The sequence below is a fragment of the Episyrphus balteatus genome, chromosome 1 (assembly GCF_945859705.1).
Source record: "Episyrphus balteatus chromosome 1, idEpiBalt1.1, whole genome shotgun sequence".
Taxonomy (NCBI): Eukaryota; Metazoa; Arthropoda; class Insecta; order Diptera; family Syrphidae; genus Episyrphus; species Episyrphus balteatus.
In genome coordinates, this window is record NC_079134.1 from 120,013,484 (window position 1) to 120,040,579 (window position 27,096).

The window sequence follows — 27,096 nt, forward strand, 5'->3', positions numbered from 1 at the left end:
GAGACTAACGAACAGCATTTAATTTTTATATAATATAGAAGACAGAAGATGGATAGAATATTGAACAAAAGATAATAAGTTTTCAAAAAACATCTAACAAAAAAACGGTCTTGCCGCCACTTGGGGTAAGACCGCCCATCAAATTTTTTTGGTAGAAAGACAGTTTCTTTTGTTTTAAATGCAGTCTATTTGCAATAATAACACACTTTTGCTATATTTAAATTAGCTTCTGGCTAAGTATGCGTGAAAAGTCGCATATGTGTGCGTTAAGAAAAACACTGTGGTTACACTATGTGTGTATTTCACATTTATTCACGGTTACAAGCGAAATTACAACAAAACAAATGGGTTTTGGGGGGTAAAACGTACGAAAATTTCCCATCTCCTTCTGGGTATCTCTGGTTCATTCATTTGATACCAATTTTATTTATGACCGCCGAACGTCCAAAGTGCCCATTCTCCTTTATTAAAAACAACAAAGATTGGCGAATTATTTGCCAATGAAGCAAAGTAAAAAAAAAAATTGCACATTCATCTTTATGGCTTCAGGTGGACGATATAATTTGGCCCACCCTAGACAAAATCTCTAGCTACGCTCATGTTAGTAGACTACCACCTCCATAGGAACAGGGCTATCATGGTAGTGTACCACCTCCAAAGGAACGCGGCTAATAATTCCATAGTCCAGATTTGACAAGTAAATAAACACGTCTATTTCTGTACAATAATCTACTACCCATTTTCTACTACAATTTCCAATGACGTCAACTTGATTGCGCTCACTTTAGCCCAAAAAGACTCAATAAAAAATGTAAACAGAGAACCGAGCAAAAATTGTTATTGTTTTGTCTCCCTCATTCTCTCATGCGCAAATATACTTCTACTTCACCCAAAAAATATGTATTCCTCTTTCAAGTGCAAATTTTTATATGATAAGGAAACGTCAATTTTTTTTTTGGCGTTTAAACGAAACGAGCAAAGTATCAATTTTTCTGTCACATAAGTTCACAGTGCAAAAAGAAAAAACGAAAGAACTTCTTTTTTTCGGGGTGTGACGATCTTTTTCCAACAAACTTCTTCCCAATTATTTAGTCCACAACTGGACGAGTAATTATTTAACAAAAACAAAACAAAAAATGAAAAACGTTAAGTGAAATATAGATAAAACCTTCGATCGAACTACATATTCAAGTGCGCATATGAGCAGCAGCCAGCCAAACTAGTGAATTCCGAAAACCGAGAAGAAGAAAATTCGTTTCAAGGTCAGCTGCAAAGGGCAAAGGAATGGCTGGTGACCTTACAGGATGTGCGGCTCTTAAGAAATCAAAGTCCAAAGGAACCGATAAGGACAATGCCAACAAGCGAGATAATGGCGATTCGTCGAGCAAACCGAACACGGTTATGCAAACAACTCGCGGTGGTTTACGGGTCTATAAAATAGTTATTCTCGGCGATGGAGGTGTGGGAAAATCTGGTAAGTGTGTTCATTTGTAACTTGGAATACCTATACACTTGGTTTGGGTAAAAATCAATAATATCTCTTGATTTGGTTTTTTTTTTGTTTTCGTTTGCTTTTAGCTGTAACATTGCAGTTTGTGAGCCACAGTTTCCTCGACTATCATGACCCTACTATTGGTAAGTATGAAATTTAATTTTTGTTTTAAACAAATGCATTTAGATATGGGTACACAGATATTAATAATTTCCTGATGTAATAGGGACTTGTTGTTTGTAGGGACATAGTAAAAAAAACGAGTATCCATATGGTTAAACTACATAAATATTGTTACACTTTAAAAGAAAATTGTTTATTTTCTGTAGAAAAAAAGAATTTATTTTTTGCAGAATTTGTTAGTGCACTCAAATCAAACGAACTATGTCCTGCTTTGTAATGATATAACAGGTTTAATTGTTGTCGTGTGAATTGGAAATTTGCTTTTAGTTGATGGAATCTCTTGATTTTGGCACACGGTTAATCCCCAAGTATCTTTCAGGTTGAAGTTAATGCCATTGTAAAATGCGCAGATATACTTACTTACTTACTTAGGGTGACCAGCGCCGTAAGGCGGCTACAATCCGCTGTGGATTTGGGCCTCAACCAACAAGCTTCGCCAGCCAGCTCTATCCTTAGCTCGCTGCTTCCAGTTGCGCACGCCAAGTTGATTGAGGTCCCCTTCCACTTGGTTGCGCCACCTCAGACGAGGTCTTCCTCTACTGCGCCGTCCCTCTGGGTTGGAGTCGAAAACTTTCCGGGCCGGAGCATTTTTGTCCATGCGCTCCACTAACCTAGCCATCTCAGGCGCTGCACCTTTACTCTCTTGGCTAGGTTAGCGTCCTTGTACAACCCGTAAAGCTCGTTGTTGTATCTTCTTCTCCAATCACCATCAATACACACGGACCAAAAATCGCACGAAGAACTTTTCTCTCGAAACAATTCAAGATGTTTTCATCCGCCTTCGTTAAAGTCCATGCTTCTGCACCATATAGCAGGACTGGGATGATAAGGGTCTTGTATAGAGACACCTTAGTTGTTCGAGAGAGGGCTTTGCTGGTCAATTGCCTTCTCAAACCAAAGTAGCAGCGGTTGGCAAGAGTAATTCTCCGTTTGATTTCAGCGCTGATGTTGTTGTCCGTGTTTATAGCGGAGCCTAGGTAGACGAAGTCCTTTACTACCTCGAAGTTATGGCTGTCGATGGTGACGTTTTGTCCAATGCGTCGGTGTTGTGTGTCCTTTTTTGACGACAGCATATACTTGGTTTTGCCCTCATTTACCCTTAAACCCATTTTTGCCGCTTCCGTTTCAATGCTTACAAAAGCGCCATTGACATCACGCTGAGTCAGATATACACCTCGAATTAAATCACTGAAACTATAACATTGTCATTACTGATAGTCAAGCTTCCCCAAAAGCACTTTAGTTCTATGAAATCAACTCCAAGCTAGTGTAACTTAACTAGAAAAACTTAACAAATTGGGATGCTAATAAACAAAATCACTAAACTGGGTACCTGGGCACGTTGCACAGTGTGGTTTTTCATACCAAAAGATGGTCATTATCATAACTAAATTGTTTTTAAAAATGTAAAATCGTGTTGTAAATTATATGTTGCCACATAGCTAATACATCGAACTATTGGTGGTCATATTTTGCTACGTGGAAGCATCTCAATTGATTGCTTCCCAGTGGCTTAAAAAGTCTTGTTTTTCAGTGACTTCAGTGACTTAATTTATATAAATAAAGCTTTTTTTAAACTTGAAATCGCAGGATTCAAGTATTTAGTGTATTTTGGCTTTAAATTTTTCAAAATGCATCCTATAATTTAATTTCTATATACAAATATGTATGTAAAAGTGCATATACTTTGTATAATGTTTGCAAACAAGAAGGTTTTAATTAGTTACTCAGCATAATGAAGCTTTAGTTTATTTTTAACAATAAAGCTCCATAACTTAAAATATATTTTCTTTTAAAATTGGCTGCCGAAAAGTGCGCATATTTGTTCTAGATCTTTTATAAAATTTCAATCTTAGACGTCAAAAATAGTAAAAAAAAAAAACGCTTTTAGTATTTTTTAACGGTAATATTTCAAAAACAAATACTTTTTGTAATAGGAATAGTAAAAAACGTTATTAAAATAAAATTAAAAAAAAGACGAGGAGGCCAAATGAGCACAAGACTGAGCCAAACTATCTAGTGCTTCTCGGGAACTACAACCAAGAGTACTTCAAATCCTGTATCAGTCTAAGTAGGAACAACCTCAGGATAATCACTGGTCTACTCACGGGTCACTGGAAGCTTAGAAGGCACCTAAACATTTTAGGCCTAGTAAATAATGCAACATGTAGATTCTGCAATAAACAAAAAGAAACACCAGGCCATGTTCTGGGCAGTTGCAATGCAACCTGCCTACCTATTCATAAAATTAATAACTGTTGTACTTGTAGACTTGTAGTTACAAGCACAAATAAAGTTAGGTGTTGTAGTTTTCTGTTTCATAAAAATTTTCATTCATTTGTAGTCCGGCGAATTCAAATTATTTTGCTTCTAAAAAAACTATAAGTGTAACAGGAGTATAAACTAATGCTTAATTAAAATAAAACATAAAATTTCAATAAATATTGAAATCTTGGATTGATCTTTGATACTTTAAGAACTGAAACGATTTCCTGTTTCTCTTCTTTTTTATCTCCAATATTGAAGAGAATTTGACTTTAAATAAGTATTAAGTGAACCGCAATGCTTCGTTTGCCATCCCAGGATACTCTTCTCTTAATCCAGAAATTGTAATTTAACTATTTCAGTCACACTTTTTAGTGAAAGATAATATTTATAATTTTTGCTTATGATTATTTTTATTATACACTCCTGCTCAAATTTAACGCACATCCTATTTATTTTAAAGTAAAGTCCTGCTATTACTTTATGCCACAGTATCATGGTTATTTTCTCAAATGAGACAATAGTGATCTTAAATTCAAGATATGGAATAAAATGTTTGTCGGGAAGATTTGGGGAGAGATTTGCTCAATTCTGTCTGTTAACCCGCGAACCTTTTAGAGAAGAATAATAAAATTTCATGGAGTTAAATCTGCTATACAACACCTACGGAGTTAACGAGCCTTTCTAGACCTAAGTTAAGTACCAAAAAATACTTGACTGATGCCCTCGAACAGCATCCGGTTCCAATCACCTCTAGATTTGGTCCACAGTTTAGTCTGATGCACGATAATGCATGCTAGAGTAGTTTGAGAATATCTTCAAGATTTTAATATTCCAGCTTCGGATTAACCACACAGAAATCTGGATTTGAATTCAATAGAACATGTGTTGGAAATATTGAAAAGATGCATTCGCGACCGAAATCCACCACCTCCAAGCAGTCTTGGTCAACTGAAAACTTCAGTGAAAGAAGTGTTACAACAAAACCTTCAAAAGTTAATTAGTGGAATGGACAAACGACTCCAGGTTGTCATATGCGCTAGAGGAGACATTACCAAATATTGCATAAAATTATGGGAAAGAACCGTCACCCGCTTCCATTTTTTTTAAATTTTTCTTAAAAACAAAAATTATTTTATAATCAGTTTTCAAACCTTGAAAACTTTTTTTTGGTCGATAATACTGTTGCAGTTTAGCATTTTTTCGACTTGCTAAACAATAAGAAAACACAAAAAAAATGCACCAAAGAATTTTAAAGCCTTTTAAAATAAGATGCAGGGGTATAACTTCAGAAGAAAAATGTGTGCGTTAATTTTGAGCAGGAGTTTAGTTAGAAAATACATATAAGTTTTTTAAACCTGCTATAAAAAAAATATTAAAAATTAACATGAACTAAGGTGAAAGGTATACTAACGATATTATGCAAAAAAGGAATCATACTTGCAGTGATGCTGCCTGTGTAAACAATATACTTTGAAGGTTTTGAATGAACAACAACAATTTGTGTGTGTTACCACCAAGTTCAAAGGCTGGAGTTATAGCTATTTCCCTCAAACAAACCCGATCACCACACTCCTTTAGGGGTGCTTAGTCAATTTATGTTCTATTTGAAAAACTTCCGAGCCGGGATCGAATGTTTAGTTTTTTTGTATTAACTTTCGATATTTGCGTTTACTTTCGCTTGAAATATGCTAGAAAACTGCCCCATTGAAATGGAAAGTTTGGTTTCAGGCCCAGTACCGGGTAAACGCCCCTTTTGGCTGGTTTTAACGTAAAGTTAACGTTAGTCTTGCTACTAAACGCAAGAACATGCTACCGAGTCGTGCATTTTATTTGATTGTTATTGATTGAGCTATTATAGGTTGAAATAAGCGGATTAAATGGGGTGTTGCCCCACCAAAACCAAAAAAGACAAGTGCAGACATTTTCAGAATATTAAAAGTTTCTTAAGAACACTCTTATTGTTAATATCAATATATAACCATTTCAAAATGATTGTAAATTCACCTCCTTCACTTAAATTCCACTTGATTATAATATAATTATTTTATAATATCATTCACAGAGGACTCATATCAACAGCAGGCTGTTATCGATGGCGAAGCAGCTTTGTTAGATATACTTGACACTGCCGGTCAGGTCGAATTTACAGCAATGCGCGATCAATACATGCGCTGTGGTGAAGGCTTTATAATTTGCTATTCTGTAACCGATCGTCATAGTTTTCAAGAAGCATCCGAATATCGAAAACTTATAACACGTGTTCGTCTATCTGAAGATATTCCTCTCGTTCTAATTGCGAACAAACTAGATTTGGAAATGCATAGAAAAGTAAAGGAAATAATACAAATCTTTGAACTTGTTGATATTTTTTATTTTTATGTATTCAGGTTTCAACAGAAGAAGGCAGAAACCTTGCCTCACAATTTGGCTGTCCATTCTATGAGACATCTGCTGCTCTTCGACATTACATTGATGATGCTTTTTACAGTCTTGTTAGAGAGATACGTCGAAAGGAACAGCAAAAAGTAAGTTGCTAAAAAGGAAAGTATATAAATCCATGGTTTCTTTCAGATTATGAGGGGATTACATTCATGTAAGTGAGACGAGTTACGTAAATTCTACAGAAATGAGCCTCAAAAATGTTTAAACTATATGCTAACTAAAAAATAAATGTTGGTCTAAAAACTACAAAAATGACTTCCAAAAACTTGAGAATTTACAAAAAAATAATAATGTTTTTTATAAATTTTCTTTGTATTGTTTACCGAAACTGTGGTTGCTAAAGAAATCAAAAAAATACTGTCTTAATATACGAAATCCATGATGCTCCATGATAATAGTCCCCCTAAAAGTAAAAAAAAAAAATAAAAACTACGAAATTTTATTTCAATTCATACAAATTTTTCCCTACGCCTGTTATCACTATTTTCTTTAAGGAAACGAAGAATTCTTGTCGTGACTCACACAAATTTACAAAAAAACTGCTCTCATATATTTTCACTCCCAAATGGAGTGAAGGAAAACGGTATAACATGCACTGCTTGAACCATTATGAAAATGACTCAACCAACTACAAAGCGACTTTAGCGCCAAGTTCCCGCCTGTCGGCAATCACGGAAATCATTTTTGACGTATCTTTTGGGGAAATTTTCTGAAGTTTTTTTCACCAGATTTTGTTTATTCTTTTTGGCAGTCGCGGTCGAATAGAAAAGTATTAAACAAATTATTTTATGTAGAATTAGCGATGAGAAACGACAAATGACAAACGATGTATTAGCCAAATACTTAAAAAAAACCGGCCATTACACAGGTACAGCCGAAGCGTCTAAGAAATTTCAATGCCCAGCTTTTATCGCAGATAAATTCCAAATACGCTCAGCATTCAAATTCCAAATACCATATGATGACATTTATTTAGTTTAGGAAACGTTGAAAAAGACAATTCTTAGTACACACAGTATCAGCATGTGGTTGTGCATCAAGTACCCTTGGTCGATTACAAACTCGAGGTAAGAATTCTTGTTCATTTTTCAATCAGCAAAATTATATTCTAGCAAATCAAAAACAATTTCAATTGATTACCCTAAATGCGCATCAATTAAAAACCACTGATACTGGATGCATTTAAGCGGATTCTCTGAAATGAAAAAGCCTAGGCCTCTATCGCGGCATAAACCAAATTTCATCAAAGTTTTCTCAGCTGTATATATTAGTTATGTCATGTACGAGTACTTACTTAAGTCGAGCATTGGATTGTTTTTTAAGTCCATTTTAAGACGAATCAAAATTTCCCTCCCTCCTCAACACTGCATCAAACTGTACCTTCCAATAACAGATGACGCTTTTACTTTAACGAAATACCTGTAGGTGTCACTACTTTCTTTGAGTTGAGTTTAACTCTCAAACAGATTCGCAATAGGCATGGAAGACATGGACAATATGAAAATAGTTCAACCAACTACAAAGCGATTCTAGCGCCAAGTTCCCGCCTATCGGAGATCACGGAAAACATTTTTGACATTTCTGGATTTTTTTGTTGTAATTAGCATTGGAAATAATATGCCAAATGGGAAAGAAGGGGCCAATAGTGCTCAAGGGATCATTTCAAAAAATTCCCAACAGTAAAAAAAAACATTTCCTTTTTGTTTTAACAAATTCTATTTCTACATCTATTGGGCTTCTTAGCAATCTTTTCTTGTCGTTTTTCTTTCTATACTCACAGTGAATTAAAGAAGAACACGACACACAAATTAAAAAAAAAGTATTCCTCATATTTTGTCAAAAGAAAACAAATGCTATAATTTGCATGCAATTCATAAAGCCTAGTATAGCTTTTCATTAGTTATCTGAACTAATAAATTTATGAAAAAGAAATAGTTTTATAGAAATAGGAAATTTTGGTTTGGAGAAAAAATCTTTTTACTTTTGCAAGAATTGACCACAATGTAGCTAAACCTATTTTTTTATCCGTTTAAAAACCATACCAAAAACTCAAAATTCAAGAGACTGTGCATTCACATGCGTATGAAGCAAGGAAATTCGAACAATCAATATAGTGTGACGGCCGTTTTAACAATTGTCTCCATAATCAACATCGTAATATACAAATTGAATTTTCTACAAGAATCAAATATCCCTCCTTGCTTAAGCAGCAAAAACTCGGTTTTGCCCTCTATATCAATTAAAAAAATTCTCTGAAGTTCGTTATTCAGGCAAAAACGAAACAATATGGCGATGCTCGCTTATTGCATTTTATGAGTTACAAAGGGGTTTTTGAAGTCATAAGAAACATTACAGATTTTTTCATAGCAGTAACTCAAACAATGTCCATGTATACGCTCCCTTAAATTTTAACTTAATCAGTACAATGCTCATCTTTTCAATCAGATTGGCAATATTAATTGATAAAAGAGTTTGTACATTTAAATATTTTTATTAATTTTATTCTTTATTTCCAGGCTCTTGGGAATGGATCAAGTTCGGAAAAAATAAACTCTCGCCGAAGAAGTCGCTGGTGGAGAATACGATCAATTTTTGCTTTAGTTTTTCGTAGACGGAGAAATTTAAACTAATCTACTATTTTTATTCGTTCGTATGAATAACGAAAAAAATGTTATAAATATTTCATCTTACAAAATTTTCAAAATATGTGAGTTTCTTAAATCAAAAGTTTCGCACAAACTACCAAACAAACATAAACAAAAAGACCCGTACAGTACGTAAAATCGCTTTAATAGAAGGAGAAACAAAAAAAAAATCAAAACGAAAATCCCTTCGCAACTTTAAGACCTAATCCTCCTGTAACATTTTCTAATAAAAGTTTACACAAAACTATGTGTATGCTTATAAACTGGTTAGATAGGTTTTAAAGGCCTTCAGGAAACGCACAAAAAATCGAAAGTAATATCATATCCCACAGTTAGCAAAGGAAACTATACCAAAAATCTTTAAACTTAAGTTAACGTTACAATTTATTCATATACAATTGAAATGAATGTTAAATTTAATTTTGTTATTTTTAATTTAATTTAAAATGTATAATTTTTTGTTAAGAATCTAATTTTAATTGTTATTAGCTTTAACTACCTAACTTTCAATTTTTTTTGTTGCATTTATTATTGCAAATATGTATTATAATTTCAAAAAAAAAAAGAAAAGAAAAACTAATCCTTAGATCAGACATATCCAGTCGATGTTAAGGCGTCAGGCTTAACCAAATAGCAATATTGGTCATTATTATTAAAACAAAAAGTAAAAAATACAAACAACAAGCAAACAATAAAAATAACATCAACAGTTTAACTCTTAAAAAAAAAAGTATCTTTTCAAAGCACATTCAACCTAATAGTTTAATTAGTAAAAAAAAAAACTTAAAGCAACTAAAAAAAAACAGATTTGTTCTTATAATACCTACCAAACCATCTGTGATTTTAATTAAGTACCTTTTTAGGTGAAATACAATTTAAGAAAACAAAATAATAGCACAATACAAAGTATATACCTACATTAAAAAAAAATATATTATATAAATTTATAAATTATATTTCAAATCAAAAAAATTATGATTATCTCTTTGTTTCTGTTACATATTTCCTTCTTTTTTATCTTTTTTTTCAAATTCTTATTTATAAAATTTTATTAATGCTATAAATATTATCAAACAGAATAATTATTTCCTCTGGGTGCATTGATTGTTTAAGTTATGTATATGAATCCTTTTTATCATATTTATTCCTTTCTGCTTTCAAACGAATCATGAAGGGAACAAATAAAAAATCAAAAAAATACAGTCGAAATGTTGAAAAGCTCAAAAAATTTAATAAATATAAAAAATATAAAATTATAAATACACATCATAGAAACAAAAGAAAAACAAAAAAACCCTCAAGATATAAAGGTATAGAAAAGCAATTAACTCGAAATAATCCTACATTTTGTAATAAAAAAAAACAACAAAACAATAGTAAATTTATAATTAAATAAAAACGCAATTTTAACGATAGCTTTGGTTTCTCACTAAACACAAATAAATAAATACAAAATACTATGTAGCCTCATCAATAATGGTAGTCTGTTCTAGAAAAAAAAGAAGAATTGTTGTTTTCTATTGTTAAATTAAATTGTGTCTATAACAAATATAACTATATATGCTATAAATGAATATTTGTTAAGTATAATAATATATCTATATTAAGTAAGTTATTTGTTTTTAATGTTTTAACTGTGTAAGAACTATAAACAATTATAATTATGAAAAAAAAAACAAAACTACTACTAATACTTATTATATATATGTATATTTCATGTTATGAGAAGTTATGGATTAAACAAAAATATCCGCACACACACACATCACTTTGTACACACTAATATAAATTCAAAAATTTTATTATATCGTGTACCAGTAATAAGATGGCTAAAATATCTACCATCCATCAAATAAATTACTGCCTTTGCATGTTTTTTCCTTGATTGCCCTCAAAGAGCAAATCTTTATCTAAGAGATTAAATTTTATTTTAAAAAATATGTTTATTTTTTAAATCTTAAAATATTTATCAAATGTTATAATTGTTTTTTTAATTTTTTTTTTTTGAATAATGTAATATTATGTTGATTACTCATTCAAGACATGTGAAAAAATAAAAACAAAAGTCCAAAGAAACTTTTTATAGCTTTTATTCAAGAATTGTTTGTAGTAAAAATAAATAAAAATAGATAACAAAATTAAAAACAAATTAATTAAATCAGCATTGTATGTTAATTTATTCGTGTTAAGAGTTTCTTATAGAATATAGAATCGAACTTCGAGGTGTTCTTCCGACAGGTTAAAACTCTACGATTCGTGTGAATCGCTTAAAAAGCATGTATCGCTAGCTTGGTTAAATATAACATACAAGCCAGGATTTCCAGGAACTGCGGGAGCACTTTTCCAGGATATAAATACTTTTCAACAGTCGAGCCATTTGCGTAGAAGTACCCCACCTCACAAAAAAGGAAGGAAAAAGCAATTGGTCCATACGAAATACCCTGAAATGGGAGATTTCGGGTCCAGAGGGCTCTCCAAACTCATAAGCGCACAGTGAGTACCCTCCCATACAAAGCGTTTTCTTTCTCGTAAAAAACACGACCGATTTTAACGAAAACTTGTTTGCGAAAACGTTTTAGTAAAATTAAGAAAAATTTGCAATAACATATTTTTTCGTTTTATAAAAAGCCCAATAGACCAGGGTCGATAATTTTTGAAACCAAAAAAAATCATAGTAGATTGAAACCCATTGGAAAAGGAGGTGAATATGATGAAAATTAAAGGAAAAATAAATTACGGGCGAGCCAAGTTCGGGAAGTGGGTGGGTTGAGTTTTTAATGGTAAAAAATGGTATATCTCGATTTCCGGCAAAACTACAAGTCCTATAGAAAAAAGTTGTATGACAAAGTTGTAGGTAATAAAAAGATCTACAACTTTTGTATCAACAATTTTTTCACATAACCTCAAAATTTATGTGAAAAATTCAAAAAACCGAGTTTTTGGTTTTTTATTTTTATCTTTTTCAAAAACAAAAATTTTTCTACGAAATTTGGTGAAAACTTATCTTATTATATCCCAAATACACTGTCATTTATTTGATTTAAAATATTTATTTTTTAACCTTTTTTTTGACTTAATACCAAAAAAACACCCTAATTTTCAATCGAAAATTCACGTGTCAAAATATCAGCTTTTTTCAAAAAATCGGTGGGTATTTCACATAATTTTGTAGAAAAATTTTTGTTTTTGAAAAAGATAAAAATAAAAAACCAAAAACTCGGTTTTTTGAATTTTCACATAAATTTTGAGGTTATGTGAAAATATCTTTTTCTTACCTACAACTTTGTCATACAACTTTTTTCTATAGGATTTGTAGTTTTGCCGGAAATCGAGATATACCATTTTTTACCATTAAAAACTCAACCCACCCACTTCCCGAACTCGGCTCGCCCGTAATTTATTTTTCCTTTAATTTTCATCATATTCACCTCCTTTTCCAATGGGTTTCATCCTATTATGATTTTTTTGTACTTTTTAATGTTTTTGAAGGCATCGGCACTGGTCTACAAAATTTGTTTTTGTCGATGGGTTTTCTTGAGACAGCGAGGGGTTCCGGAAATATATGTGCGGATGATCATGGACATCGATGAGCAAGTGGAAACGTAGATAAGAAGTCCCGCAGGAGTTACCACAAATAATAATTTTACAAGAAACATAAAAAAAAGTAAAATACATTTATGTAGTTGAGCAAAATCGATTCTCCTTTATTTTAGTTCCATGTAAATATGTATTGTTTTTTTAAAAATTGATGTATGCCGTTTTTTCACTAGATTTGTGCAAAACGTACATGAATTTAATACTGATCCATTGTTACAAAAAAAGTCGAGGGTTGTATTATTCTTTTTAATAAACACATTAACAATACTGCCTTCATAAAAATTGTTTACAAATTTCATTAATCATTAAAATATTTAGAAATTTTTTGTTTTATAAATTCCTTTTCTACGGAATCAGCGAATGAAACATCAACAGCTTTCAAAGAAAGTAGCTCTAAGTCCTTTGTTGATAAATTAAATGTTTTTTGAGCTATTATAAATTCATCAGACAACGTAGTGTCGAATACTCCTGGATCGTCTGTCTGCAAAACAAAACATTTATTTCATCTTCAAAAAATTGGTCTAAACAATCGGATGAATGTAAAACTTACACATAGAACAACAGGATGATTGGATTGGTAAAGATTTTTAAAATGATGTTCCACATATGACTTAACAGTGCCACACTTCAAATTGCTTGTTAGGCAACACTCAATGGGGATTTGTTTTTCTTTTGCAATATTTAAGTTTTGAGATGTAATAAACGTTCCATGGCCACATCGGTCCATACCGAATTGTAACATTTTATAGGTTTCATCACTGTTATCGATTTCAGCACAGTGAAGTGCAAGTTTTAAATTATTATTTTTAGCATCAGATAGTATTTTGCCATATTCGTCAAATGAACTAATGGCTGGGTTACCACTCAAGTCAATGCCTTTAATAAGATCCGATTGAGTTTTCATAGCTTCGGTGACTATACTCATAGTTTCTTTTGCCATTTCTATTCCCTTTGATCGATCAATAGACGGCAACAGTTTTACACAAATGTCTGGATACAGAGAGTCTGCTAGACTTTTATTCGATTGATAAGAAATGAATGTTTGAATTAAAATCATTACAAACTTACCGTATTGTTTCTAGGACAGTTTCTAAATACTCGACCTTCGACATTTTGGTGGTGGATTTTGGTGTAGTACGTAATTCCAAATATACAACATTGTCCTGCGAAAAATCTCTTATTACGGAAAGCAAAGCTCTCCTTAATCCATCCTTTGTTGTTGTCAAGGCATGTGCTATAGGAAACTTTTTAAAGCATCTAAACAAAAACGATGAATATAAATCAAGGCATTTAATTCGTTTAATCATAATTACTCGTCCAAAGAAAATTCTTGATTTTGTTGAAAGTTTCTACATATTGTTTGAAATTCATTATTAGTTTCTCCATACTCTAGTGTTGCGAGCTCTAAAAGAGTTTTGGTGCTTAATGAGCCATTAAGATGTGCATGAAGTTCCTGTAAGTATTTATTGTAAACAAATTATTTAAAACAGACTATGGAATAAAAATGAATATTTGAAATCAGATGGAGACAATTGTTGGTGATTATGAACTTTTAAAGAAATGTTTTCAAATTCAGTTATTGAACGCTGTATTCACAATTGATTTAAGCTTAATATTTAATACAAAAAATATATTGATTCATTTAATTTTTTTGTTTCATAAGGGGACTCGAGGTAAATCGTCCCTGTTGTCCATTTGTGGAACTGATGGTGTTGGGTTAGGTGGCTTGTCGGTGTAAAAGTAAAGTTTAAAAGAACAAATGTACCTTGTTTCGGGATGTCGTTATTGGGTTGTCTGTCATCATTCTCATCATTTGATTGGTTCTATCAGCGTATCAGCACAGTTGTTCAATAATCTATCGTGTAGGGCCTTCATTTCGGTCTAGAAGGCATAAATCCAACATATTTGAACTCTTGGCACTTGAAGAGCGTTGTTCCGTTCAAACGGGCAATATCACCAGTGCTTTAAAGTGGCACTACAATCCATTGTGGATTCGGGCCTCAACCAACAAGCTTCTCCAGCCAACTCTATACTTTTCCATCTGCTTCCAGGTCCGCACGTCAGTCGCTGCAGCCTTTACGTGTTTGGCTAGGTTAGTATCGTTGTACAATCGGTACTACTCGTTGTTGTATACTCTTTTCCAATCAACATCAATACAGATGAGATTAAAGATCGCCCGAAGGATTTCTCTCTAGAATTAATTCAAAGTTCATGCCTCTGGAGCCTCGAAATCTCGACCATACAGCAAGCAGTACTGGAATTATATGAGTTGTTCGAGTAATGGTTGTGTTGGTCAATTACCTTCTCAAACCAAAGTAACAACGGTCGGCATACGCAAGGAACTGGAAGGACTTTTGAAAGATGGTACCTCTGACGTTGAGTTAGAGTTTTGTATTATTCTTTCAAGGCTGCTGATAAAGAAGTTGCATGAGAGCGCGTGGCCTTGTCTGGCTACTTTTTTTGACATCAAAGGTATCGGTAAGATATTCGGCCTTATCACGTATTCTATCGTATCGGAAAACGTCTATGATTCCCGACTTCACAAGATCCGATTTTGATGACGATGTGTATGGCTCTATAAAGCTCGTCTGTGTAGATAATATCATACGCGGTCTTCAAATCAATGAAAAGGTTGATTTTCCTGGTTTTTTTCCAAGATCCCAAGATATTTGGTCGATGGTAGACTTTCATGGTTTAAATCCACACAGATAAGGAACTATCAAATTGTTGACTAAGGACATGATACCACATACCGAATCTTTTAGGCGATGTTAAGTACCTAGTCTGATTCCTCTGTAGGTTAGACAGTTCAGCGTTGTTTTTTTTTCACTTTTACTATACTAAGAAAGATAAATGTTAGGTTAGCTTAGGTAGTAGTGGTTGTCAGGCAAATTAAACGACACACTTATACCCTTATGGATCCATTGTGATACCACAGATGACTAGCATGTTAGGAACTCACTAGCCGAACCACTCGGAGCTTCCTATGAATAGGGATAGGCTTTTAAAGTCCGTTTTCACTAGATCGCTAGTGTCCTCGTAGAAGAGTTCTCCTAGATGGAGTTTCTTCTAATACAGAGATCCATGCAACTTCTGCAGAATTCGTTAGAGAACGCCCCCATTCTTTTTGTGTGTCTACCTATTAGACAGTGTCTTGTAAGTACCAGATTCATTGTACCAAAAACTAAACTCTCCATTATTTTGGCCAGGGGGAATAATAGTCCACGAATTTATAAATAAACACCAGAGCGCCAAACAAAACCCTTTTCAGAAGGAACGGACAATGCCAAAATACCAAAAAAGCAGCTTCATCAGATACTAATCTACTATCAGAATGTAAACGGGTTAAGGACAAAGATCAATACGGTCTATAAAAATATAAATAACCTCCTTCATGGAATTATTGCTCTTACTGAAACGTGGTTAAACAGCTCTTTTCTGAGCACTGAGCTTTTTGACGGGTCATATCAAATCTTTAGACGTGATAGGCATAACTCAAATGATCTAGAAAAAGTTGGCGGCGGAATTTTGCTAGCTGTTAAAAACAATTATATCTGCACACTCGTTGACGATTTTACTTCTACAGACGCTGAAATAATAGCTATTAAAATAAAATTCGAAACTGGCTACCTATATATAATCTGCACTTATATACCACCAAGCTCCAATAATAATGTATATGAAAAATATGTTGATTGCATTGAAATTATACACAATTTAATGGAACCAAACGACGAACTTTTGATTGTAGGCGATTTCAACTTCCCAAATTTGAACTGGATACAGCCAGACGATTGCAATATCTTATCTCCATCAAACTTATCATCTTCAAATGAATTTTCAGTCATCGACGGACTTACCTCATGCGGGTTAAATCAATATAATGGAATTCGTAACGCTTTTAATAAAATACTGGATATTGTTTTCTTTACGGATTCAATAAACTCTGACATAGCTGTAACTCCGGCTAACACTATATTATTAAACGAAGATAGACATCACCCAGCAATTGATATATCTTTGAACATGTGTAATGTATCCTTAAAATCAAATGTAAAACTTGAGTTCAATTTCAAAAAATGTAATTTTAATCTTCTAGTCAATTTGTTGTGTAATGTAAACTGGAATCAACTGTTTCTTAACTGTAATGTGAATGAGATGTGTTTAAAATTCTATAACTTACTTTTTGAATGCTTTTATAAAACGACGCCTTTACGGAATAACTATATTAAATCTAACAACCCACCATGGTTTGATCATCGCATTAAAAACTTGAAAAATAGAAGAAATAAGGCTTGGATTACTTTTAGTAACTCCAAGGATGATGAAGATTATAGAATCTATTCTGAACTTAAAAATATGTTTACTGAATATTCGAATACCTTGTATTCAAACTATGTATTGAGGGTTGAGAGTGAATTAAAGCATAATCCAAAAAACTTTTGGAATTTTGTGAGTTCCAAAAGAAACACAGACGATTACCCTAACTCTATGTCATTCAAAGACATAACTAGCCATGACTCCATCGAAATTTCAAATATGTTTGCTAACTTTTTCCAAGATGCTTATTTGGATTGTAATTCTAATGAACCTGTCAATAATTTCGCTCCGCACTTAAATTACTCACATCTTACTTCCATAGATTTTACTATTCAAGAAGATTCAATTGCTCGAAATATATTTGACCTTGAAAATAGTTATAGTCCGGGTCCAGACGGTGTACCGTCATGTGTTTTAAAAAAATGTGCGTCCCAACTATCTTATCCCTTATGTTTGTTATTTAATACATCTATAAAATTTTCAGTTTTTCCCATATTGTGGAAAAGTGCTTACATTAGACCAATTTATAAAAAAGGACTAAAAAATGATGTTAGCAACTACCGCCTCATCGCTAAACTATCTGTTATCCCAAAATTGTTTGAGTCTCTTATATGTAATGTCTTATCGTTTAATTGTAAATCTATTATTAGTGACAGTCAACATGGTTTCGTCCAAAATAAGTCTACCGTTACAAACTTGTTTTATTTCACTTCTTTTTGCATTGACTCATTTGAACAACGGAAGCAGGTAGACTGTGTCTTTACTGATTTCAGTAAGGCTTTTGACAAACTATGTCATAAAACTTTATTACTAAAACTAAGAGCCTTAGGTTTTAACGAAAATTTTTTAATGTGGGTTGCATCTTATTTAGAAAATAGAAGTTATGCCGTTATTTTCCGTAGTGAATGTTCCAAACAATTTTATGTTAATTCTGGTGTTCCACAAGGAAGCCACTTAGGTCCCTTATTGTTCACTTTATATATAAACGATGTGACCACAATTATTAAAAACTCTTCTCTTCTTATATATGCAGACGATATAAAAATATTTAGAGAAATATCTTCAGTTAGTGACTGTCTACAACTTCAAGAAGATCTACAAAACTTCAGGGAATGGTGCATTACAAACCGCTTATTTTTAAATGTTGACAAGTGTAAAACAATGAGTTTTACACGCAAAAAGAATTTAGTCTTGTATAATTACATGTTTGACTCTTGCCCATTAACTAGACCATCCGTTTTTTCTGACTTGGGGATTATACTTGACCCAAAACTAACATTCACTTATCACTATGATTATATTATTAATAAGGCTAATCGAATTCTAGGATTCGTCAAACGGTTTTCTCGTGATTTTCATGATCCATACGTTTTAAAACTATTATATGTGTCATTTGTTCGGCTTATACTCGAATATGGATGTGTTGTATGGTCACCATACTATTCAATACATATTGACAGAATAGAAGGTATTCAGAGAAGATTTATGCGATTTTCTCTCCGTTTTCTACCATGGTCCCCCGAAATCTCACTACCTCCCTACAATCAAAGAGTTATGCTACTAAATCTCCCTCTACTCTCAAAGCATAGAGAATACTTACAGCTTTGTTACATCATTAAAATAATAAACGGTTCTATAACATCGCCATCAACTTTGGATCGTTTACATTTCAGTTTTAGCCAAGCTAACATAAGAAGACAAATACCTTTATGTCCAGCTTTCAGTAGAGTAAATTATGGATTATATAGTCCTCTTAATCAGTTGATTTCAGTATTCAATAAATATTACTTTATGATCTCTTCTGTTAATGATAATTTTAAAAGTATAAAATTCAAACAAATCTTTTTTAATACGAGAATGTAATGTAAATTTAAAATGTACTAGTTTTAAGATATATAATAAGTGTTTAACGTTAGTCCTTAACGCATTAAATAAATAAATAAACACTTATGGCAGAGCTAATATGCATTCTGTTTAAATTCAACAAACCCTTTGAACGTTTCAAGTCTATACAAGGCCAATATTTGTTTAGTTGCTAAGCAAGTATTACTCTGAGTCCATCTAAGGTTGGTTTTCTTTAAAGCGTCCTGCTTTAGCAAAAGTTTACATGTAGCGATAGGTATTCCTATATTGTTCCTTTCTGGTTGTAGAGGAGTGATTGTTCCTTGTTTGGAGAGTTCGTCTGCCCTACAATTGCCTGGAATGTTTCTATGTCCCGGAACCCATACGAGGTGAATGTTAAACTGCTTAGACATCTCCCTTCGAGATGTCGAGGACCGTGATTGAATTTGTAGTGACGGAGGCAAGAGATTTAATTGCTGCTTGGCTGTCCGAGAAGATCCGAATATCCGTATTGGATATAAAGTTTTCTCTGAGCCAAGAGAGAACCTCCTTAATAGCCAGAATTTCCGCTTGGAACACACTACATTGGTCTGGTAGGTGGAAGAAAAGACTTAGATTCAGAATATAACACTTCCTACACCGTCGTTGGTTTTTGAACCAGAATGCTACGGTCCTCCCATAGAGTTCTGGAACGAATGAGGTCTGGAAATTATTATCGAACACCAATTGAGGTGTGAAGATAAATGTACAAAGTTAAAACAAAACAGATCTGAGGCATAATGACCTTGACCAAGACCCAATATAATAGGGTTCAGCCGGTATCTTTAAGTTTTTATTTAGAAACGTCCCAGAAATGTTGCAATCAAAATATTGCAAATTGTTGGCACAAATGTTCAAGGCATGTCTGCAACAGATAATTTGGTTAGATCAAAGCGCGATGTTCTGGCAGTACGAACTTTCTAAACGTAAATAGTCTTAATACCAGCCAACCTACTTAAAATTCTAGTTGTTTAAGTTAAATTTTTGAACAACGGCGATGTGTTTTCTGATAAATGTAGATTATAAAGTGTAAAATTGGAGGTAGAAATCACAACAAACAATAATCGGACAAGCACTTTATAGGTGCACAAGTCTTATGTACTTACCACCTTGGGCATATTTTTGATGAACTTTTCCATATCCATATTCCATTCAAATTATAATTAAATATTATCTATCAGAAATTCGAAATTATGAAATCACAACCGCATTCGATGGAACTGACATAAACAAATAATAAATAGAAAGATAAGATACCACAGATTATCTGCAGACATGGTATAAAAAGACATATACCATGATCTGCAGATTTGCAGCTGCACATGCAAAAGTGGGAGATGAAAGTCAGCTGTTTTTACACATCTTTATTTGATTAGTGTGCTTGTTCCCATAATAATACGCACTCACACACACACACCAATCATATTGTCCTAGAATGTATCAGGGATGAAAAAATCGTCTACGGAAGTAATAAAGTGTATCGAATTGTACTATCTAATTTTAAAATTTTGAAGAATCGAAGAATAAAGGCTGCACTCAGAGAAAACAAATAGCAATATAACTATTTTTAACTACATATTTTCATAGTTAAAATCTGGATAGCTATTTTAAATAGTGAAAAATAGTTATTTGTGATTATTTAAATAGTCAGATGGAGGGACTTAATATACAAAGCATTTCTTTACAATGGAAAGGGGGGTCTTTCTCCGCCCTAAAGCCTAGTACGCTGCTGATGCGAAACGAAAAATTTTCAAATCTCAAAATTCAAATGCTAACGAAAAAATATCATCGAGTATTCTGTCAAAGTCAAAATAAAAAAAAATAAAAATTAATTTAAAATCAAGAAAAATCAACAGAAAATAATTTTTAAAGCAAGAAATAAACGAATTAAAAGTGAAAAAATGAAAAATGCACAGGACAGTAAAAAGTAAGTGACAAACGAGTGAAAACTCTCAAATTTTTCGCTAGCGCTGCGTACTGAAAAACGAAAAGCAAAACGAAATTTTTCGTTCAAGATTTCGCTAACGAAATTTTGTATGAAAAATTTCTTTTCGCTTCAGCAGCGTACTAGGCTTAAGGCGGGAGGGGAAATTATGATGATAATAAAAAACGACTAAAAATGAAAAAAATATTATTTTATTGTTTTCTTCATTTTAAATCTTTTAAGCCAAACGAAATATATGATGATAGGCCAATTTAAGGGCTCTTAATACAGCTTGTTTATACCATAAATACATACGGTTTTCTATGAAATGTAGTTCTATTAAAATCTCCAAAAAATCTGTGCTTTGAAACATTTTTCACTTAAACATTATTGGCCAATAAAAAGGAACAATTCATTAATCAAAACATTTTTTAGTTACTTTTAACTTTTTTGCTGCGACACGTGCTTATTATAATAGTTATTTCTAACTACAAGCATAATATGGTTAAAAATATTAATAGTTTGAGCCTAGTATGCAGATAAAAAGTGCGCGTGTGTTTTAATAAACAAAGTTTAAAACATTTTGAAATAAGTAAAAGTGCTCGCGTTTTAAAAAGTTAAAATGGGTAAGACATTAAATCAGTTAAGTCTGACTGAGCTGAAGGCGGAATTAACTAAGCGAAATCTTCCTACTGCTGGATCGAAAAATGACCTCATCATTCGTCTGCAGGATTGCTTAACCCAGATAAACGAAAATTTGGACACATTTCAATTCGAAATTGAAATGCCAGAAGAACAAGTAAGTACTGGGGTCAAATCGTCGCATACGTTAACGAGTAACTCGTTAACGAAATCTGTTCATTTGGCATGATGTCATACGTACAGCAAACGACTTCGTATTCAACTGAACGGAATGTCATTCGTTTGGTTTGAAGCTTTCGAACAAATTGTTAATGGGTTCAAAAAGTAATGAAAATATAAGAATATCTTATTTTAAAAATAATCAAACTGTTTTAAAATAACGAAAACATACATTAGGGCATATATTAACAAAATAAAATTTCACCAAAAAAGTTTAAAAGCACCAGCACCAACCCCCAATGATTTTAGAAAAAAATAATTCCTCAAATTAGAATTATATGGAAAAAAAAAATTGATTTTAAAACTAAAACGACGTGATTAGCCAAAAAAATAATAAAACTCTTAAAAAAAATAAAAAAAAAATTCTTGTCAAAAGTGGGATTCGAACCCATGTCATTTACGCTCCCATATCTTTAGAAGGCAACATTGTTTTTTGAGTCAGACCACTCGGCCATCCTCGCATAGGGGTCGACGAAGTCAAATTTATCACCAATTATGTTTTGGCCTATGCAGTTGTACATTCTACCAAAAATTTCGTTCTGTTTTCTAACGTATGCCGTCATCCCAATCGCTGTGCTCGTTTAATGTATCACGAAATTATCTTTCGTACGTTTGAGGTTTCGTCAACGGATGCGACGATTTGGCCCCTGCACTCAGAGAAAAAAAATAGCAATATAACTATTTTTAACTACATTATTTTTATAGTTAAAATCTGGATATTAAATTTTTGGATTTTAAATAGTGAAAAATAGTTATTTGTGATTATTTAAATAGTCAGATGGAGGGACTATAATATACAAAGCATTTCTTTACAATGGAAAGGGGGGTCTTTCTCCGCCCTAAAGCCTAAAAGCAAGAAATAAACGAATTAAAAGTGAAAAAACCGTCAACACTGCTCTTGGAGTCAAGAAAAATGCACAGGACAGTAAAAAGTAAGTGACAAATGAGTGAAAACTCTCCAATTTTTCGCTAGCGCTGCGTACTGAAAAACGAAAAGCAAAACGAAATTTTTCGTTCAAGATTTCCCTAACGAAATTTTGTATGAAAAATTTCTTTTCACTTCAACAGCGTCCTATGCTTAAGGCGGGAGGGGAAATTATGATGATACTAAAAAACGACTAAAAATTTAAAAAAATATTATTTTATAGTTTTCTTCATTTTAAGTCTTTTAAGCCAAACGAAATGTATGATGATAGGCCAATTTAAGGGCTCTTAATACAGCTTGTTTATACCATAAATACATACGGTTTTCTATGAAATGTAGTTCTATTAAAATCTCCAAAAAATCCCTGCTTTGAAACATTTTTCACTTAAACATTATTGGCCAATAAAAAGGAACAATTCATTAATCAAAACATTTTTTAGTTACTTTTAACTTTTTTGCTGCGACACGTGCTTATTATAATAGTTATTTCTACAAGCATATGGTTAAAAATATTAATAGTTTGAGCCTAGTACGCAGATCAAGCGAAATTTTACCACACAAATTACCAAAAAAAATTTAGCCGAGCTTAAATTTATTTTTGAATTTTAGCCGGGTTTGAGCCCAGATTCAGCTGTAAAATCACACATTCGTTTTCAACTACACATTTTTTATCTCTAAGCTATACATACATGGTATGGGCGACCCAGCCAGTTTGTATACCACCCTCAATTTTTTTTGCTCATTCGAAAGAGCATTAGTAAAAATTTAGAGTACTCCTTAATAGAGTGAAAGAAAACGACATAAAATACAAGATGGCGGCCGAAAGGTGAATTTCACGTGTGCGACTGCGAGGGTAATAATATTCATCCAATGCTTTATCGAATGAGCAAAACATATTTGGGGGTGGTACAAACTGCTGAGTCAATTTATAAATTCACTGGACTACTAAAATTTAGCGCGATCTGTGTACTAAACATTGGAGCAGAAAAATTTCGGGAGGAATTTAGCGCGATCTGCGTATACTAGGCCTGAAAGTGAAATTAGATGTACTGCATTCCACTCATTTAAATTTTCTGAACGAATTTAATTCAGTTTGATTTTGTTTAGTGAAATTGGTTTCTTTTATAGTTAATGTGCATTATTTGGGCTTAATATTTCCAACACTCTGATTTTAATTGTTTTGTAATATGTATTTATTTGTGGCACTACTCACTGAATCTGTATTGGCTATATTTACTATTTTACACTTAGAGCCTAGTACGTAGGTCGTGCTAAATTTACGGCCGTATTCTGCTATTCGATTCACGAGAAAGTCTAAATAAGAAGCGTTTAAATGGGCGTTTAAATTACAATTTTGTTTTCTTTAAAATTTATAAAACAGACGGAAACAACGTTTTGCTTTGGAAATTAAGCGTTTTTTTGAAGCAAAAACAAAACAAATTTAATTTCATTCAAGATTTCTTTAACGAAATTTTGTATGGAAAGTTTCGTTTCGCATCAGCAGCGTACTAGGATTAAAATGAAATATGAAATTTGTGGAGAATACTACAATTTTGATTTATCCTACATCCTATACATAGATGGCAAATATATCCCGAGAACAAACAATTTCAAAAGATTGTATTTACAAACTTTTATCTGTGAGTTTTACTTAACCTCGACATAATTTTCTCAGCTAAATTTAAGCTCGGCTAAAATTAGGAGAGTTTTGTTTGGCAGCTAAAATTAAGAGCGATTTGCGTACTAGGCTTAAAATTTTAACTCGACTAAAATTTAGAGAGAATTTTGTATGGGAGCTAAAATTTATCGCCATCTGTGTACAAGGCTTAAAACTTTAATGGAACACCATATAATGTCATAATCCAGCACTATCCTTGAATTTTTCCGTCTGAAATATTTTCCTCTAAACTAGTTTCCTGTTCGCCACAAAAATTTAAGTGAGAAAAAATTCAGTTGACCATTATGATTTATTTAGCGGATATACTGAAATTATAAAAATTTGATACCCTAAACATGCTTGAATTATGTATGTAAAATTTGCATTGCTATCCGTATCCGCAGTTGGAGTTAACATGTATTACATAAACAACATAGAGCTCCCGATAAGAATAGGAATAGAAGCTAAATCCAGCTGCGGATGGAATTTTAACACAAATTAGATGCTTTTTCCCTTAATCTTTGTTCAGTTTTGATATTTGGGAAATGTTTATCAAATTACTTTTTTCACTCAGAAATTATCACAAAAAAGTAGCCTCAAAGCATGAATGATTTTGAAATGAGATTCATCATACTCGTAAATCGTAACCTTAAATATCCGTTAACTTACCCTCTTTTACCTTAATCGTTGCAGATTATTCTCATCAGCTCCAGAAATGTTCATTTTATCAAAATAATTATTCCAATATTATTTTGAAAAATCCGGTAACAGTGTCTTAAGTAAAAGAATTTCGAAAAATAGAGTTTTAAATGTATTTGATCTTTGTACCTATGTATGTAAATTTTTATCCAAGGATTTGATTCAAATAAACACCAAATTTTTCTTAAGAAATTATTATCTTTTTGAAAAGGGGATGATTTTGTTTAATGCAATTTTTAGTGTTAATTATTATTAATTTCTCATAAATGGTGAATACAAATTATTTAGAATGTATCCTTAAGGTTCCAAACGAAATAAATCAGTCAAAACATGAATATTTACATTATATCCCATAATCCTTATCACGAATTCCATTCGTATCGGAAATTTTCTACGATTCCCGAAAAAAAAAAAACAATCACAAAATCAGATCAAAGTTACGATTTGTATTAAATCTTCCATTACGAACGGATTCCGCGATTGTTTTTTCGGGAATCGTAGTTATTTTGCGATACGAATTGAATTCGTGATAAGGCCAATTAAGACTTATGTTGGCAAAATGTAGAAGCTATTAAAAAATCTTCTTTTTTTGCAACTGAAACACTTTGAAACATAATACGAGCGTTTAAAATCCAGTCCATATTGACAATGCAAGAAGCAGACAAACAAAAATCCCGTGTTAAAAATTCACCATTAATTTTGTAAACGTTTTAACTTCCAATCCATGTTCATACATTCAAAATTAAAAAAATTTCTAACTACGTTCAAAAAACATGAACATTTTATTAATATAATTGAAGGTACAAAAATTAAATATCTGAAAATGCATAGTTAATATACGTGGACGTTTTCCATGTTTAAGCGCATTGGATATATCCAATGTATAAGTTAAAAAAAAAAAATGTTAGAAGAGACAACCTTAGGTATAGTAAGGAATAGTAAATTTTTAACAGGATATAACTGAAAAACAAAATCTATAGTTTGAATAACAAATAGATATGAATAAATCTTTTAAAACTCTTCTTTTGTTTCATACAACGAATAAAAAAGGAAAATAAATAATTCGGCATCTATATAAAATAATATTCAGTAACTGCAAATAAAATGTGCTCTCATCAAGTTACGTTTGTAAAGCTAGGCACTTTCAAACACTGGTGAAAAAAAAGGATTTCTTTAGCTCTATAATTTTCTTATCTTTAATTTATAATTGATTAATTAATTTAATTTTTGTTATATATATTTTTTTTTTTTTTGACAAAACAATTCGTAGTAGTAAACTCAAAAACATGATATTTTATTTCGTACAAAAATACATAAATACATTCATAAATCAAATTAATATTACAAAGCAAAACTGTATCGCATGAAAATAATTATTGTAAAATTCAATCCGTTTTTTTTTTTCTTTTGTTTAGATTTGTATATACATATGTATGTATGTAGGTTATAATTTAGTACATGTAGAAGACAAACACTAAATATAATTATATCAAATTTTAATTTTCTGAAGAATGTCTCAGTTACTGTGGGGCGTTGTTGACAGGGGTCATATAAACACTATGTAATTTGGATTTTATTCCAAAATAAAATAAAAATTATGCTCACGATTTTTATAAATATATAGGTATGTTACATATATATGTATATTTTGTTATTCTTTCTGTAAACGAAATCGAAAATCTATGTTTTATGAATTATTTATTATGATACACGCATACATTATTAATTATATAAATATCCAAAGAGAAAATAGTTTTGTCCATTTCAGGTTTTCAACTGAAAGAAAGAAAAAAATACAATATTAAGATTAATGTTCTTCGAATTGAAATAGTTTCTGTATTTAAAAGACCATGATTAAGTTTTTAAGACTTAAAAAAAAACATTTTCCCTTCCCTATGTATAAATATAAATTACCACTTTACCACAATACAATTGACAATAATTGTTTTTATCAATACACCAATACCATATTCGCTTAAGGACTCACACTTATGTCTTTCTAATGTGGAACTTCAACGGCAAAATATGATAACCTCAATAAAGTCTGATATTCAATGCATTGTGCATTGGAATAAGAAACACAATGTTGCTTTTTGGTTGAGGAAACTGAACAGCTTTTAATTCTAAACAATGTCTATTACAAATTATGGGTACTTACTTGATGCTACCAAAAACTCTTCGAAATACTTAGGGCCAGTTGTA

The 27,096-nt window shown here is 32.0% G+C and overlaps 2 protein-coding genes across 2 annotated transcripts; one reads left to right on the forward strand and one right to left on the reverse strand.

Annotated features, from left to right (window-relative positions):
* The first annotated feature begins 935 nt into the window (after window positions 1-935).
* Window positions 936-10,404, forward strand: LOC129905180 (GTP-binding protein Rit2). The gene is made up of 5 exons (XM_055980590.1): window positions 936-1,474; window positions 1,579-1,635; window positions 6,006-6,271; window positions 6,331-6,468; window positions 8,902-10,404. The coding sequence occupies exons 1-5, from the start codon at window positions 1,285-1,287 to the stop codon at window positions 9,013-9,015; spliced, it is 765 nt and encodes a 254-aa protein (XP_055836565.1). The 5' UTR covers window positions 936-1,284; the 3' UTR covers window positions 9,016-10,404.
* A 2,455-nt stretch (window positions 10,405-12,859) lies between these two features.
* Window positions 12,860-20,050, reverse strand: LOC129921059 (adenosine deaminase-like protein). Its single transcript, XM_056002698.1, has 5 exons — window positions 19,935-20,050; window positions 13,941-14,080; window positions 13,696-13,884; window positions 13,178-13,640; window positions 12,860-13,108 (listed from the first exon to the last, which is right to left on the reverse strand). Exons 1-5 carry the CDS (start codon window positions 19,971-19,973, stop codon window positions 12,926-12,928), a joined length of 1,014 nt encoding a protein of 337 aa, XP_055858673.1. The 5' UTR covers window positions 19,974-20,050; the 3' UTR covers window positions 12,860-12,925.
* Between the last annotated feature and the right edge of the window lie 7,046 nt (window positions 20,051-27,096).